General features: G+C 33.3%; 1 protein-coding gene across 3 annotated transcripts in view; it reads right to left on the minus strand.

The window, feature by feature from the left end:
• The window catches only part of Not1 (CCR4-NOT transcription complex subunit 1), a 568,860-nt gene that overhangs the window by 514,391 nt on the left and 37,071 nt on the right, over positions 1 to 17,398 (minus strand). For all 3 annotated transcript variants that reach the window (XM_090401629.1, XM_090401630.1, XM_090401628.1), the window contains exons 6-7: positions 7,336 to 7,445; positions 7,186 to 7,241 (exon numbers count right to left, since the gene is read on the minus strand). In XM_090401629.1, coding sequence (XP_090257755.1) covers positions 7,186 to 7,241; positions 7,336 to 7,445 — 166 coding nt within the window. The remainder of the gene's footprint in view (positions 1 to 7,185; positions 7,242 to 7,335; positions 7,446 to 17,398) is intronic.

A 17,398-nucleotide genomic window follows, 5' to 3' on the forward strand; every position in this document is an offset into this window, starting at 1 on the left:
TGAATATTCTAAATATTGAAAAACCATGATAAATTATACTTAACAGAACACTATATTCTTGTTTTCATCTTATTTCATGCAGGCAGGAGAAAACAAATGTTTGTACGTGAAACATCTTCATAAATAAGTTACTACTTGCATCATAGGTTGATTTCACATTAAGTATTAAATTTAGATAAAATAACAATTAAAAAAATAAAATTTCTAGTCAAGTATAATAATTTAGACATCGAAGTGGAAAAAATTAATACAAATATCAATAGTTTTTATAAAAATTATGGAAATATTAACAATCAAAAACTTATGTAATTTATACAGGATATTTGAAAAAGCAAGTAATCACCACTGAGTTCTGAGCATCTTAAAAATGAATTTTACAGCCCGTCACTGACTTACTAAGAGTTATATTCCTCAAAGTTTACGTAAGACAGATTTCACCCTTAATCACATCCTATCACTTACATATTTAGAGTAAGTGTATACAGTAGTACATTAATTTTTAATGTTATTTCTGTTAGTTTCATTCACAAGATACACACAAATTAGATTTCAGTATGTAATTATTAATACAAAGAAATATAATCATCATCATAAATTTCCTGTACCTTAAGAAGTATTCAGGCTACTATGACAGCACTACATGATTAAGATTACATTATTAATAATCTTCCAAAAGCAATTTTCCTCCAAGGTGCTTCTGACCGAATCAATCTGCCTAGATCCAGAGACTTGCATCAAAAACCTGATTTGCTAACCTTTCCTCTCAAATTTTATTTAAATGATCATAATACCTTAGATTACCCCTGCTCAGAGACAAGTTCTTTCAAATTCAGAGACTTTTCAAAGAATCTTATGAGGCTCTTTGGAATCAACCCAATCTTAATCAGAATGACAACTAAAAATTTCCAAAATCTGGGAAACAGTGACTGAACTCTCACCAATAATCCTACTTTTCAAATTGTAGTATTTATCTGTCATGTATACACAAAAAAAATTTATATACAGTGGAACCCAAATTTAGGAACATAATTTGTTCCTAAAGGCTGTTCGGAAACCGATTTGTTTGAAAACTGAAACCATTTTCCCATAAGAATTAATGTAGAATGGATTAATTCGTTCCCGAACCACAGATGATTAGTTATTAAAACCTTTATAACTGTACTTCATCCATAAAATTGTATACAAAAACCATGAAAATGCATAAAATCTTACACAAAGAGAATAAACACAATAAATAGATAAAATATAAACCAAAATTTATCGCCTCTTTATTTTTGAGTATTGTACAGATCGTTGATTTTGCTATACCGAACTGCATAGCAAGATCCAAGACAAGAACATTCCATGTTTGGATATGATTTCTTTTTTCACCTCTATAGTGATTCTAACAACTTTTCTTTTCGCTTTGCTGCTATCACTATTCTTCTTCGGCCCCATAGTGGCTTATTTAATAATAATTTATAAAGAAACAAAATAGTTGGAAGGGAGATCAATCATTCGATGCTATTGGCACACTCTCCCTCGATGAGTCTTTGGACTTCCTGGAGGTGTCACATAATAATAATAATAAAGAAAATAAAGAAAAGGCACTGCAAATTCAAGCAAGTGTCTGCACTGAGTGGAGGGTATGGAGTAACTGACGCTCTCCTGCAGTAATCTCAGCCCGCAGAGCACGTGGTTGCCAGTTTGCATATTTGGAAACTGAGATTCTGTTCGGAAACCGGTAAGTTCTTTGTTTGGAAAATATGTTCGAGAACTGATTTGTTCAAGATGAGATTCGTTCGACAACCGAGGTTCCACTGTATATATATATATATATATCCATACTTGAAGAAGAAAAAGCCATCAAAAGCTACTCCAGCTGCCTTTCCACCTGAAATGTGGAAAAGCAGCTGGAGTAGACGATATTCAACCAGAAATGCTCAAGTATGGAGGTATAAGTCTTACAGTGGCTGCACTGCATGGTTCAGAAGGCCTGGACAGAGGGACAAATTTCAGATGATTGGAGTAAAGTTCTCATAGTACCCATATATAAAAAGGGAAATAAAATTGAATGAGAATTACAGAGGTATTTCTCTACTGAGTGTTCCTGGTAAGATTTGTGCAAATATACTTGAGAAAGGGTTGAGAAAGATTGTGGAAGGGAAGCTTGATGAAGAACAAGCTGGATTCAGGCCAAATACAGGCTGTCAAGATCAGATTTTCATGACAAATAGTTGAGAAATCATGGGAATATAACAAAGATCCATATTTAAGTTTTGTAGATCTGGAAAAGACATATGACAAGGTGCCAAGAGAGAAACTATTCAAAATGCTACAGTTGTATGGTGTCAATGGGGCATTATATCAAGCAATACTTAGTCTTTATTTGAATTGTAAGTCAGGTTAGAATTGAAGGAAGTACAGGAATATGGTTTAATGTTAAATCTGGTGTCAGACAAGGATGTACATTATTCCCCCTGTTATTCATTACCTATATGGATCACATTATGAAGGAAAGTGTAAACCTGATATCAAAATTGCAGATGTTAATCTCAGCTCTTTGCTTTATGCAGATGATGTTATACTTCTAAATAAATGCACTACATGTCCGCAAGATTCCATGACTAAATTGAATAACTGTTGCAATAAATTTGGTATGAAAATCAGCAATAGGCAGAAGCATTGAAAATATCAACTGCATTGTGAATGGAGAACCTACAGAATAAGTAAAACTTTCAGCTACTTGGGTACGATTTTTAATGAAGATTATAAATTAAATATGAAAATAGAATCAACAAAGCTGGTATAGTAGGTAGTCAACTGAAATTTATACGAATAAGGGAGAAATTAGTAAAAAAAAAGACCGCAGATGAGAGTCCTGAGAAAGATTAAAGGCATGAATAGATAACATCAATGGCAATATCATATTAAAAATTAGGATATTAGGAAAGAACTTGACATTATTAGCATCCAGGAATGTGTTAGCAGAGCTAATCTCAGGTGGTATGGTTACTTAAACAGAATGGGAGAGGAAAGATTAGCAAAGCTGCCAGGTTAGTAGGAAAAAAAACCCAGAGGAAGACCAAGGTATAGGTGGATTGATACTGTAAAAAGTGCCTTAGAAGATAGAAATATAAGATCTGATAATGTTGGAGCCTTGACCGGTAATAGATTAATTTTGAGGAAAATTGTAGATAGGAAGTTAGTAACGATGTAAGTTTTTCATGTAGTACTATCATATCCTGTATATCCCCCTTGAGGGTATGTGTCTGGAATTTGATGATGATTATTTATTTATTGATCATCATCAATTTCATGATACATACTCTCAAGGAGTGTTCAGGCTACTATGACAGCACTATGAATAAGGGTACATTATTAATGATCTCCTATCAACAATTTTCCTCCAAATTAATCTATTACTTTTCGGCATTCCAATATTGTTATATCTAAATTTTGGTTTTCCAAAGTTGGGTAAACCACCTAGATTTTGGTTTTCCTCTGGGTCTTTTTCTTGCCATCTAGACATCGAACACCTGTTTTGCCAACCTTTCTTTTCATATTCTGTTCAAGTCACCATACCACCTTAGATTAGCCCTGCTCACACATTCTTCATAGCAAACAATGTCAATCAAGTTCCTTCCTAATGTCTTCATTTTTAATATGATTCTGCCATTGATGCAATCTATTCACTCCCCTAATTTTTCTCATAACTCTCGTATCTGTGGTCTCTAATCTTTGATCAAATGCTGTATTTCTAACCCAACTCTCAGATCCATAACTTAAAATTCATTTGAACACCATCTCATATACTGCTAGTTTAGTGTTTTTGCTAATTTCTCTCTTATTCCACATAAATTTATTCACCTGGCTACCAACCACACAAGCTTTGCTTATTCTGTTATCTATTTCCAGATTTAACTTGCAATTTCATTAAAAACTGTGCCTAAAAAGCTGAAATATTTTATTTGTTCTATAGGTCTCCATTCAAAATGCTGCTGAAATTTTCTATGTTGCTGCCTATTTTCATAGTTTTGATCTTTTTATTGCTGATTTTCATGCCAAATTTGTTACGGGTGTTATTCAATTTAGTCAGGGAATCCTGGAGATTTGCACTGGATGTGTTTAGCAGTGTCGTCCACCGTGCTTCCAGCTCAGTTTTGTTTCACTGATTGTTGACCTGGGATGGCCCAATTTGTCAACAATTTTCCAAATAGAGTGTGCAGCATGGCATCCTGTTAAAAACACCTCTTTCAAACTCCATCAGTTCCCTTCTCACAGACATTTCACCCCGACATTGCACTGACTTGGGAGCATCATATTCTTCCAATTTATGCCAGTTGCAAACATGTGACTTGTTACATGTCATGATGCACCTTGCCTGTTGAGGTGTCCACTACTTCTTTTCAAGCAGTGTATGTGTCCCCAAAGACCACTATCAAGACACAGACCACATTTTAGAAAATAGTGGTCTAAATTAATAATTCCACATTGACTGTATTGAATTTAATAAAATATGATATTAAAATTTGTTGAATATTTCAAGTTTGTTTTCAAATGATCCAAAATTAGGCAAAACACAACCAAAAGAATATCGTAATTTCTGATGCATATCTGGATATGCATCAGAAATCACACAAGCACCACCACTTGATTTTTTTTTTTGTTTAATGAATAATTGTCAAATTATTCATAATAGTTTTCATAAGAATAATGAAATACTGAAACTAAAATTCCACTCAGATCAATATACGGTCTCGTATATAAACAATTATAATATGTGATGTTAAACTTAACATGATGGGATGAAAACAGTAAAGGGACTGTCAATTTATTCATAATAGTTTTCATAAGAATAATGGAATACTGGAAATAAAATTCAATTCAGATCAATATACTGTTTTGTATATAAACAATTATAATTAAAATTAACATGGTAGGATGAAAACAGTACAGCAAAGTAGTTTTCATTGTTAAACTAATGTTTGGTTTGTTTAGACTCCTTGAAGAATTTTTTTTTTTTTTAATCTTGTTTTTACTGGTAAAATAATATGAAATGAAAATGATATATCATTTCTTCCTTCACTTAATTGTAAATTATTTTAATTGAAGAAAATTAAGTAAAACAAAATAATGTCGCCAGTACATGCATGCCAAAAAATGGTTCTAGGTTCAACTGTTATGATAATGAATATTCTCATGATAGAAGAATGCAGTTATGAAATGCGCTTTTTTAGGACTGTACACAATTCTCTACATATTCTCTACTTGTTAATTAAATACTTGGTGTGCTGTTTATGCTTGCCAATACTAGTGTTTCTTTCCACATCATACTAGCAAAGAACTCCATAAACAATGTCTTAAAGGTCAACAGCTCATGTATGGTGTTGACAACATTTCAATCTGATCCAAACTGAGAATTAGTATTAAAGCCAATTACACAAAACTTAATTAGTGAAATATGCTCCACCTGCATAAAGATCAGCATTAATAAATGTCCAGAGATAATTCCATATACTAAACTCTCCAGTCATGTTTTCATTTACTGAATATTTCATGGTATTCAACTTGTTGAGCAACCCAACACATTTCTTCCAAAATTATCCATTTTATTCTTTGTATTGTCTTAAGGTTCTTCATGTTGTCATTCATAAAGTTTTTCAATTTCCATTATTTTGTTCTCATTCTATTCTCATAAAGTGAGTATAATTTATAAATATGCAAGACCAGACTGATTGGCCTAATATCAAGTACAATAAAAAATAATAATAATAAATAAATAAAAAAACACAGTAAAATATCTGATGATGTATGATTAAACACGTGCTTACGACTACATATTCCATGGCAATGTTAATGACAGGGATGGGAAAGCAAAACATACATTTTTCATCATAATTTTGCTTCTGCCACTAATTTTACGATATTTGGAAAAGGGAGAGCACAATTTTTTCCAATTCAGGTGCCGGCAAAATTTCTGTTCTTGTAATAAATGCTAAAATGAATATATAGGTAGATCTGCAGAAGTCCTTCTTCAAAAACAGAAATATTACACCTTATGAGAAAGGATAAATCAAGTGTAGCTAACTAAGCATGGTTATGATTAAATGGAAGAAAACCAAACTTTTACAAAAGTAAATTGTAGTACAAAAAATCTGTTGAGGACATCTTGATCACCAAATAATAACAAATATGTGCCTACATCTACTTTTTGAGACAATTTTCCAAAACTGTATGCAAGAATAAGTGAGACTGCATTGAAGTAATTTCAATTTCTGCATATATGTCTTCTGTATCCTATCCACATTATCACATTTCTTTTCTCTGTGCAAATGCTCTGAATCTATACTGATTACTCTTGTGAAAGCTTTTACTTTCATAAAAGTAATCAATATTTCTATGAAGACGCATCACTTAGTCATGGTGGGCCAATAAGTTTAACATGGTAAGGGAAAGATGTTTCTACTTATATATGGTTAATTTTGATTTGAACTAAGCCTGCCAATACTAATATTGCACCCAGTGTCTCACTGTCTCATGTGTGCCTTTTACTCATTCTGCTTATCCTTACTTCACATTCCCACCCCCAAAAACTTTCCTAGGTCATAACATTGAAATCTGCTGCATTCGCTTACTGTACATTACTCATGTGATTGCTTTCTTGCACTACCAATTCCAATATCCATCATTTTCTGGTGTTGTACCAGATATCACATAGTTTCCAATGAACAACTTTCTTCATCTCACACCAAACAATGAAAAACCATCTATCACCTAAAAGATTCTCTGCTAATCTTCATATTCAATTCTGTTTAAGTGACCAAACCATTCTGATATGATGCTAACAATAATCCCATCATTTCACTCTCCTAATTTTATTCATGATTCACTGCAGTCTCCAGTCTTTGGTTAATAGTTTTATTTCAAATCTCAGGTATTTCATCTATGTTAAAATTGTATATTATATCCATGTCTTGCATACTGATAGTCTGATCTTTTGGATGATTTCTCTTTTGTTACATATAATTTATTCATATGGCTTCACTATGACTTTTTTTTTTAACAAATCATATTAGTTAGAACAATTGTGTTTAATTTTACACAGTCAATAAAATATAAACAAGCTATAATACAAGCTCCACATCTTATCCGTTAAATTTACTTGAATATACTCAAAACAAAATAAAACAACAAAAAACGAACCTCGATGTGAAGTTGTAACCAATTTCCCGAATTAATTCTGAAACTGATGCATCATCCTAAAAAAATAGAAAAAAAAAAAGCATTATTTCAATTCATTAATGCAAAAAAATGATCAAACAGCCTATTTCAAAAACACAACTGTAAACTCACAGATTTTATCAATGCAGAGGAATCAGTAACAGAGGAATCCATTATGGTATCTAGTTTGTCTGGATACAGAAGAGGTGCCAAAATCACAGGTACCCTCTCACGAGGAAAATCTATTAAAGAAAAATTAAGTTCAATTTGCTTATAAATTTCATAAAGAAAAATTAAGTTCAATTTGCTTATAAATTTCATAAATAAACACAAACAGCAAACATGGAAATCATAGTACTATTGCTTATGAACCAAAACTCTCGTTTACTTAGATTTACTACAGTGTGAAAATTTGCACTGCAATATTTAAAATTTTAAGTCAATACAATAAAAACAAGTTACCACCTCATTTATAATGCATCTCACTTTATTGAAAGAATAGTAAAATTTGTGGATAGATTATGAAGTTATTTTCTTGATAATCCACCCACTTGACTTACTTATAGTATAGGAATTAGAAGTTCATTTGAGGAATACAAAACCCACACTCTGCTAATGCTAGCAAAATTTTAAGTACAGTAATACATTGCATAGTGCAGTTAATAGGTGCCAAAATATTTTTTGTGTTATGCAAAACTGCACTGTTTAAAACATTATTATATATAGCATAATGAGTTCCAAACAGATTATAGTGTTGGTGAGAAAAAAGTAATTATGCATTTGTTTACTGCAGGCTCACCAAAAATACCAATTAATATGCATGGAAAAATTAAAAAAGGATTAAAATAAAAACAAAAACAATAAAGATTTTTATTGTTGATAACTGAACATGAGTTATTTGGAAAAATTGTATTCCAACAACATACATTGCACAGGGGTTTTTCTTCATTTTCTCTGCATGCATATCTTTGTGACAATGAATAGCATTTTGCAATGCTTGCTGAAATTTAATGTTTTGTTCGATGTTAGAATCAGTGTCCATAAGAAAATCAAAAAAATTTTTCAAATAAAAATCGAAAGCTCGTTTAACAAACTTTCAACTACTTTTCTTATGCAGGCACTTATAACTGCACATAAAAAGGTACTCTTACATGATAAAAAATTTTGTAGAATAACCCCAACTCTGCTACACCAAAGCTAAAATAATACTAATGTGTGAATCAATACAGCTGTTACTGCAGCATGCTAAATCATTATGGTACTGTTTTAGTAGAGTTGGCATGCCGGGAATGCAGTACAGTACCGTACTACTGTACAGTACTTTTTAAAATTATTAAAAATTATAAATTCTGCAATTGTGACTGCCAATTCAATTAATGAACACACAACTCTGTGCCTATGAACATTTTACAATGTGTGTGCAAAGTTCACTGATATTTTATGATGGACAATGGAAAATGTGTCGTCCAATAATTCTCTGTTCTCTGTCATAGTCTAATGGCATTATGTATACTTGTAATTCAGTAATTCCTCCCTTACTGTTGAACATGAACTATTCAAAACTGCACTATGCAAGGTATTGTTGTATATGCAAAAATAACAGTCACACATTTTATTTCTGTCCTAAAGTTAATAAATAAACAGGTCTGCACTTTTAGAGGTTATTTTTCAACCTCCCCTTTTCCCTGTGCTGTTCTTTTTCTCTTATGAAAGTTTGAAGTTTTCTGCTATGAATTAATGAAAATAATTAATCAGGCAAATACCACTTCAAATATTAGTTTTAAATGTATTCAATCCAAACAAGGTTGCAAATTTATAACAAAGTAACACTACATTAGTTATGAGTGGACTGCGAGTTAGCATTCTTTAAATGTTTCACCTCCAAGAGTGAGTAAGCCTTCAAAAAGCTAATAATGTCAAAGAATGATGGAAATTATCCACCACCTACTATTAATATAGGTGGTGTGTGTGTGTGTGTGTGTGTGCGCGCGCACGCACACACACACACATGCATTTTTTTTTTTTTTTTTTAGTGCACACAATTTCACTTGATTTCACCTAGTAAAACATTAATACCACCAATTCAGAAACCAACCATACAGAAGAACCATGACTTATGAACACGTGGTTGTATGCTGAATGCTCTTAAGGTGAATTTATTTTTTTTATAAAGATATACTGTAAATGCATACTGTAAAACTAAGATTTATTTTTTTCTATTTTTGATTCTGAATAAAAATTGTTAAACAATATTTCATTTCTTCAAAGATAATATTCTGTTTTCCAGAAAAAACTAAAGGCCAAACAGAGTCTGTATTGAACAACAAGTATAAAGAAAATATAAGAAAACAAACAAATTTTTTGTTTGTGTTTCTTCTTTTGAAACTGCTACAATTTTAGATCAGCTGATGTTATAAACACCACCAATAGAATCAAGCAATCAGACAATATATTTGGCACTTTTAGCCCTTTCACAATCACTACATTTATGTTTTTCATATATCAAGAGTAAAACAGAACAGTATACAGAAATATACACAACCATTATGGTGTGGAACATGTTGAGCAAATGAATAATATTCAATTACTGAAATATATACTCTCTCAACATTCAATTATATAATTTGCATGTTCAGCAAATGAATAATATTCAATTACTGAATTACAAGAAGTGTACATAATGCCATTAGAGTATGGCAGAGAACAGAATTATCGGACGACACATTTTCCATTGCCCACCGTAAAATATCAGTGAACTTTGTACACATACACTGTAAAATGTTCATAGGCAACAGGGTTCTGTGTTCGTTAATTGAATTGGGAGTCACAATTTATTAGTCCATGCAAAGTACAGCTTTTCAAAACTTCAGGTCTTCACAATAAGCAAGGATAACTTCATATTGATTGATGAAATTCATCCTTTCTAAAGAGGTCTGCATGCATCGATGCTTACAGGATTCAAATCAACAGCCTGCTGATCAGAGAGAAGATGAAATTCAGCAACTGGGCTGATGACAGTAATGTAAGTAGTAATGGACTGATATTTCATTACAGAGAAAGCCAATATAGAAAATCTACATTAATAACATGCCAGAAAGTTTCAGCTAAAACCCAATATCATTCCACAGGGAGGATGTTATAGCTTTCAATGTAATAATGAACATTAGAAATCAGAAACACATAGGATTCAGGTGAAATTTCAGTTTTTTTTTCAATTGGTGGAGGTGGATAATATTTGAAGTTGAAGCTCTAATTATTATTTACATGGGTACTCCATGGAGTCAAAAGACTCTTCACAGGAGACCTACTCTATCCATTAACAAAATATCTATCATACATCTCCTTAAGCCTATTCGCTACTGGGATGCTCACAACCACCTGTGGCAATCCATTCCACTCATTCACCATTCTCCAAGTAAAGACCCTAGTCTGTACACCCTTACTAACCACACTCTTAGACAACTTCCAAGTGTAACTCCTTATTTTCCCCTTACTCCCCATGTACTGAAAAATTTCTTTTGTGTCAATCTTAAAGAATTCCTTTAGTAACTTATAAGTTTCTATCATATCCTCCTCTCCTATGCCTGTCAGCTAAACTCTGCAACTACACACCCTCAATCTATCCTCATAGGGAACATTCCACAGATGTGTCATCAGCTTGGTCACTTGTCTCTGAATCCTCTCCAATGTTTTCACATCACACTGAAATTTGGTCACTCCCGGGTGATCACAATAGTCCAAGTGTTGTCTGATCAGTGCTTTATACAGTGGCACAACCACTTCCTTATCCCTACATCTTAGAGTAACTTCTTATCATAGCAGTACTACAATATGCAGTCTTTGCAACACTTGCAATATGACCTCTAAACTTCAGTCTACTATCACTCCCAAATTTCAAATCTCATTCACTTCTTGCAGTATGGAACCATCAATATAGCATACAGCCTTATATCTCTGCACTCCAAAATCAACACCTTGCACTTATTAATATTAAAACTACAACCCGACTTTGTCCAAGTCAAAAGTCTATTCAAATCTTCCTGAAGGCAATTAACATCAGCAGTGCTACTTATAATTTTCCCCAACTTTGCATCATCAGCAAACAATTGAAGATCCCCAGTCAGTCCACATGAAATATCATTAACAAACAAGTTAAATAGTAGAGGCCCAATAACAGAACTTAGAGGTATGCCACTGGTCACCTTCCTTTTCTGAGATGTGGCTCCATCATACACAACTTGCTGGTATTATTCAGAGTCAATTTCCAATTCATCTAACCAATGTACTATTTATGTGGTAATCTATTAAATGCTTTTGCAAAGTAAGTACAAGAATATCACTGTATGATTCTCCCTTATCTAAGACACTTGTTGCCCTATCATAAAATGCAAGTAGTTAAGCTTTTGGGAGTAAAAAGTTACACATGGATTTTCGACTGTGCAAGGGGGGGGGGGATCAGCACTCCTAATCCCCATGTTGTTCAAAGGTCAACTATACAGGGTGTTCGGGATAAATTTGACAGTTTCGTAAGGAAAAAGAAAATCTTCTTTGTATCTATTAAATTTAATGAATTGACAAAAAAACATTACAGGCAGAGTTAATTACAATACTATCAACAAGATTTACTCAAAATAACCACCATTAGCATCGATCACAGCTTCAATTCTGCTTCGGAACCTCGAACAAGCTGATGCTACAGTCTCCCTGGGAAGGGCCGCAAAAACTGTTTTAATTTTATCCATTAACTGGGCTTTTGTATTACTGGAAGTGCGATTGGTGTCTTTTTCAACTGCGCCCCATACAAAATAATCCATGGGGTTAAGGTCTGGGGAGTTTGGAGGCCAAACATTTGGACTGGTGAAGTCGTAGAAATTTTCAGACAACCATTTTTGACTTTTCCCAGAGGTGTGGCAAGGGGCCGAATCCTGCTGCCATACATACGGCCTACCATTGGCTACCCTTGTTATCCAGGGCTTGACTACAGTTAGCAACTCCACGAACAAAGCCCGAATTCCAATGCCAGGGTTCTTCAACACCTGTTCCTGCAGATTTGCGAGGAATTCTGCTGTACGAACGCAATCAGATCGTCTGCTAGGGATCTTTCTTCTTGCTACATCCTCGTAGTCACCATTGCAAGTCTCTAGTTCATGCCTGATTGTTTTTACTGTATTCAGGGAGCATTGGGCAGCAGTCGTAATATCCTTATTTTGATGGCAGGCACGAATCATCATGATACAAGTTATTCTCTTCCATGATTCAGGTGGGTTCCAGCTATCCATCCTTTCTGACATCTTGTATATGAATGAAGAAGGGTCCAAACTTTTAAATGAAGAGAAGTGTGTGTTAATACATGTAACTTACGGAAAAATATAATTAATTATAAATATGTCAAATTTATCCCGAACACCCTGTATATCCTTCCATTTCGTCCCCAACATCATATCCTCTTCACACAACCAAGTTTCACTTATTCTTATTATCTTTGGGCATACTACTGACTCAATCGATGCAACAAACTCAGCTTTCTTGTTTTGAATACTCCATACATTTGTGTACAAACATAACAATCCCTGTATCTTTGAGGCCATTCTACCAGCACCAACATTCTTTATTCTAGCTGCTATACCACAATTCTCTCTCTCTTTCTCTCTCTCTCTGGTCTGACCACTCCTGTTTTCCATTCCTACCTGTCTCATCCTCACCTTTATGCATGCCATTGTTTTGTGCTGTTGCAACCACATATTCAACTTCATATCCATCTTCCTCCTGTTGTACAATCCATTTAGTTGTGTCATCCTGCTTCACAAGCAAACTCTGATCATTTACTACATTAACTTCTGGAGTCTGTGCCTTCTCAGAAAACAACAGCATTTCTAAATGGCCAACAATGGCCAAATGTAATCCATCAACTTTAAACCATTACAACTTTCCTTCAAATTCACTCCACAAATTTGCAAACTGAACCCTCTTTGCCTCACACAACTCAGCCATTTTACTATTCATTATCTCTGCTCTCCTTCTCAATTTACTATGGTCACATCTGGGTAACATACCTACAACTTTTACAACAACACTATTATTTTTTACCTGCTACAAGAACTTCCTCAAGTCTCTATCAACATTCTCTTTTTTCCCCCAACTAAGTTATTTGTGCCCACAACTACCACTAATTTGGATGCCCGGTCTTTCCTTTTCTGCAATGCATCAGTTATTTACTTCATTATTCCCCCCAAGAAAGTATGTTTCGTGCACTTTATTAGTCATTACACACCTCTAATGATTGAGTCCCCCCTACAATGATATATGACTATCCTTTCATTCTTTCTTTGTACTAACTTCCTCCTCATTCTCATCAGCCAATCTCTTCTAATATACTTTGCCAGATGTTTCACTTTGCTTTTCATTAACTCTTGTTCAAGCTCTTCTACTATGGTTCCAACTCTTGTTCCTACTTCTAATTGCTCTAATCTATCAAGATATTTTTTACATACATTAATGCTTTCCTTTTTCTCGTTTACTCAAACAGTCCACAAATCTTTCACATTTTTTGGTATATACATATAGCAATTTTCACAATGCATTCACTGGGAAAAATCCAAGGCAGAGCTAGATCTTCATACCGAAGCCTTCATGTGGCCGATGCATTTCTTTATGGATGCCATTTTGAGAAGCAGAAGCAGTGCAAACAAACAAGTAGCAAAACAAAAACATTTAGTCCTACATAACTGCATGTTGAAATAATTTTCCAGTAAACATGGATTTGATTACATCATAGGATTATAAACATTTATAAGCAAAAACAAATAAAAACAATTATACATGACATTTATATTAATGTTAATCTTGCACAGTAGAATTTGACATATGTTTAAAAATTAAAAATGAACATTCTCTCTTCCATTTTTTTTTAATGTTGTAATAGTGGAGTGCAATAATGTTTAAAGAATATTATTATATGTTGCGAGTTGTATGTAATGTATGTTGAATATAATGAATCTACTTCATAAATTATGAAATAGATTCATTATATGAAAGATAAAAATAACTTTTGAGAACAATAAAAAGTACAGAATATATAAGGAAGACACCTGCTTTTACAACCAAACTGGTGCCTGGAAGCTGCAGTTAAGTGAACCAATGCAAACTAAACCCTAATTTCCCATAGAGTCTTTATTAGGATTACATCCTTCAAAGTAGAGTTTGAACTATAATAACAAATATTTTATTTATTCTTTAAGATTATAGTTTTATCGTGGAATGAGACAACTAAAACTTGGAGGCAAGTTCCATTACTTTCATTCTAGATTCATATGTGGCACACAGGTACTGTACTGCAAATGATTTTATATTAAGTTGACAATAAATGAAGAGCACCAAGAATCATTAATAGATGAAATAAAAGAGGACCTGAAAACCAAATCACAACAAGCGATACCAAACCAGACAGAATTGTTCGGACTCTCCCGAGACAGACAGAAGTGGAAAGAGTTCATTTGGCCTCATCATTATCCACATAGATGATGGAAGAGAGAAGAACAAGAAATGATGAGTGAGGAAAACTACAACAGTTCACTCCCACCACAGGCCGTACAGTGAATCTCTCTGCACCTATGAAGTGATCTGGGAAAGGAAATGTTTTTTTTTTTGTTTTTTTTTTTAAATGTACATAATGTTCTGTGATATAAAACTTAGTTATTGGATAAAAAATAAACCATACTTATTCTGTTATTAGAATCATTAATGGTAGTTAAAATGTTTTATTCTCAGTTGTATGCTGTGGTCTCATTCAGGAGAACCTAACCCAATTACTTCATTTCTGTGACCTGGCATACATTCATAATGAAAAATTTTACCATTTGCAAAATTGGACAGTCAGTCGACTATATACAGTATATGCTAATTTGGAAGAATAAATCTTCATAAACGTTTTTCTTTCCATTCCATAGACCAGCAGTTCCCAAACTTATTTTAATCACGGAATCGTTTTCACCTTAATAAACATTTTGGAACCTGGACAATTTTTACTGATTATAAATAAAACAAATCAAAAATAATTTATTGAAAATACATAAAACAGATTAATAATGGAAAAGCAAATATTATTAATTCTAACTGGTAATTAATGTGAAGGATTAAAATTCTTCTTTTCTTTCAAAATTTGGTTTAATTGTGGACAGCTGAATTCTAATATCAGGATTGGCATCCAACTTACTTCTGTATTTAGTTTTTGTCACAGTGTAGAGAGAAAATCTGCTTTCACACAAATATGTGGTACTAAACTGCACAAACAACAAATTGCCTTTCTGAATAAATTTGGATATTCTTCTTTTAGGTCGCACCAAAACTCATTTAATTAAAGTTCATTAAATTTAACTTTTATCTGAATGTTTGATGTCAGTCAATGCGATTTTCATTCTGAAGTCAATAGTAATTCTGGTTTTTCTTTAATATTGAAAGTATTGAAAACCCAATAGTTATTGTCATCTTTTAGTAGAGGAAAGTATTCGTTTAATGCCACATTTATTGATTTTATATGATAAATCATTTCTTTTCGAATTTCCTCGTCAATTTCACAGTTCGATTCCAATAAAAAGTCATTTAAAGTTGGAAATGGATCTATATTATTTTTTTAAACAGCCATGATCCAGTACTGTAATTTTTGTAATAATGAATGTAGAACTACAAGTATATGTAACTAAAAGGATTAGACAGGATTATGCTAGTGAGCTGGAGGTGAACAATAATCTCAAAGGTCGCTGCAATATACGAGTTTTCCTGCCAAGACCTAAAGTAAGTGTAGGTGACGTCAGGGTGCTTCCAGAAAATCTGGAAAGTTTGGATGGTAAGACATGGGACTTTGAATTATATAAAAGGCCATAATTGGCAGGTGAAGGGGCTTTTTTTCTCTAATTTTTTCTGGAATCTTGGAGTAGGGAGTCCCTTGAGAAGTCGTCTGGGAGATCTTGGGAACCTTCATTGGGAACATCTCAGAAGGGAACCTTCCGAGATGTTCTTCAATGAAAGTACCGACCCACGTGACATGCTAATATGCTGAAACCGGAGCAGCTCCTAACATCGCTGAAGAACTACACTTTTACAAGGAAGAGAACTTGCAAGACGACAAACGCCGAATAGTACCCGATTGCAGGCATTTCACACGAATGAGGCAGAAACCAGCAGAAATCACCCATAATACCCCTCAAAAACCCTAGGACTTTACAAGATACTGAGAGCTAGTAAGTAGATTGCTCTATGTTAATGTCCAAGATTGTTTGTGTATATAATCGATGCTAGTCCTGTTTAATCAATTTGTAGTACATAGCAAAGAAGTTAGAGAGCCGAGCATTAATCTGTATATGCATAAATGAATGGTATAAGTTTATTGCTTGGTACAAGTATATTGCTTGTGTTAACTAATGCATAGAAAGTTACATATAATTTGTCTTAATTTTTATAAAATTGAGTAATCGAGTGCAAGGTTTTACGGGCTAAGGACCTTTCACATGATAAATAAGTCGAGTGTGAGATTTCTTTGTTTAAGAAATTTCACAATTTATGGATTAGCTGTACTTCATAAATTGTGATTCAAGCATATAATATGCCCATTGGTATTTGTCTTAGTTAAAATAAACAAGTTTTGTCTTGTAAATAGCTTGCCTGATCCTTGTTAATCAATGCACTGTCTCGAAAAAAAAACTAATTGGACCTGTGTGACCGAGGTAAAGTAATCGCCACGACTGTACAATTCAGAGTTGCTTGAGATTAATGAACAGAGAGCTCTTATATGTACTTTGCAGATAAATTCTCATGGTTGTAAAGAATTTAAAATTTACATAGTCCTTGATTGCGCAGTTGTTAACTAATATAAATTTTTCAAGAACTATTAAACACGAGCATTAGCAATCTAAATTGAGGATTTGCCCTTGACTAGAGGTTTTTTCCTTATTTTACGACACCAGCACATATAAGGGTATACCTTATGATTTTGGGAGGGGGAGTGAGTTAAGCGGATCACAAGCGGACTAAGTTATAGTATCAGACGTGAATTTTAAGATTAGAACATTTTAGGCAAAGATAGAAGTTACTGTCTCCGAAGGAATTTAATATAAGTTCAAGTAGACACAGATATCAATGTGGGGGGGGGGGGCTCATTAAAGATAAGATAAACATAGACTAGAAAACAAAGACAATTACA

The sequence above is a fragment of the Typopeltis vanoorti genome, chromosome 12 (assembly GCF_054136105.1).
Source record: "Typopeltis vanoorti isolate ZY-2024b chromosome 12, IOZ_Tvanoo_1.0, whole genome shotgun sequence".
NCBI lineage: Eukaryota > Metazoa > Arthropoda > Arachnida > Uropygi > Thelyphonidae > Typopeltis > Typopeltis vanoorti.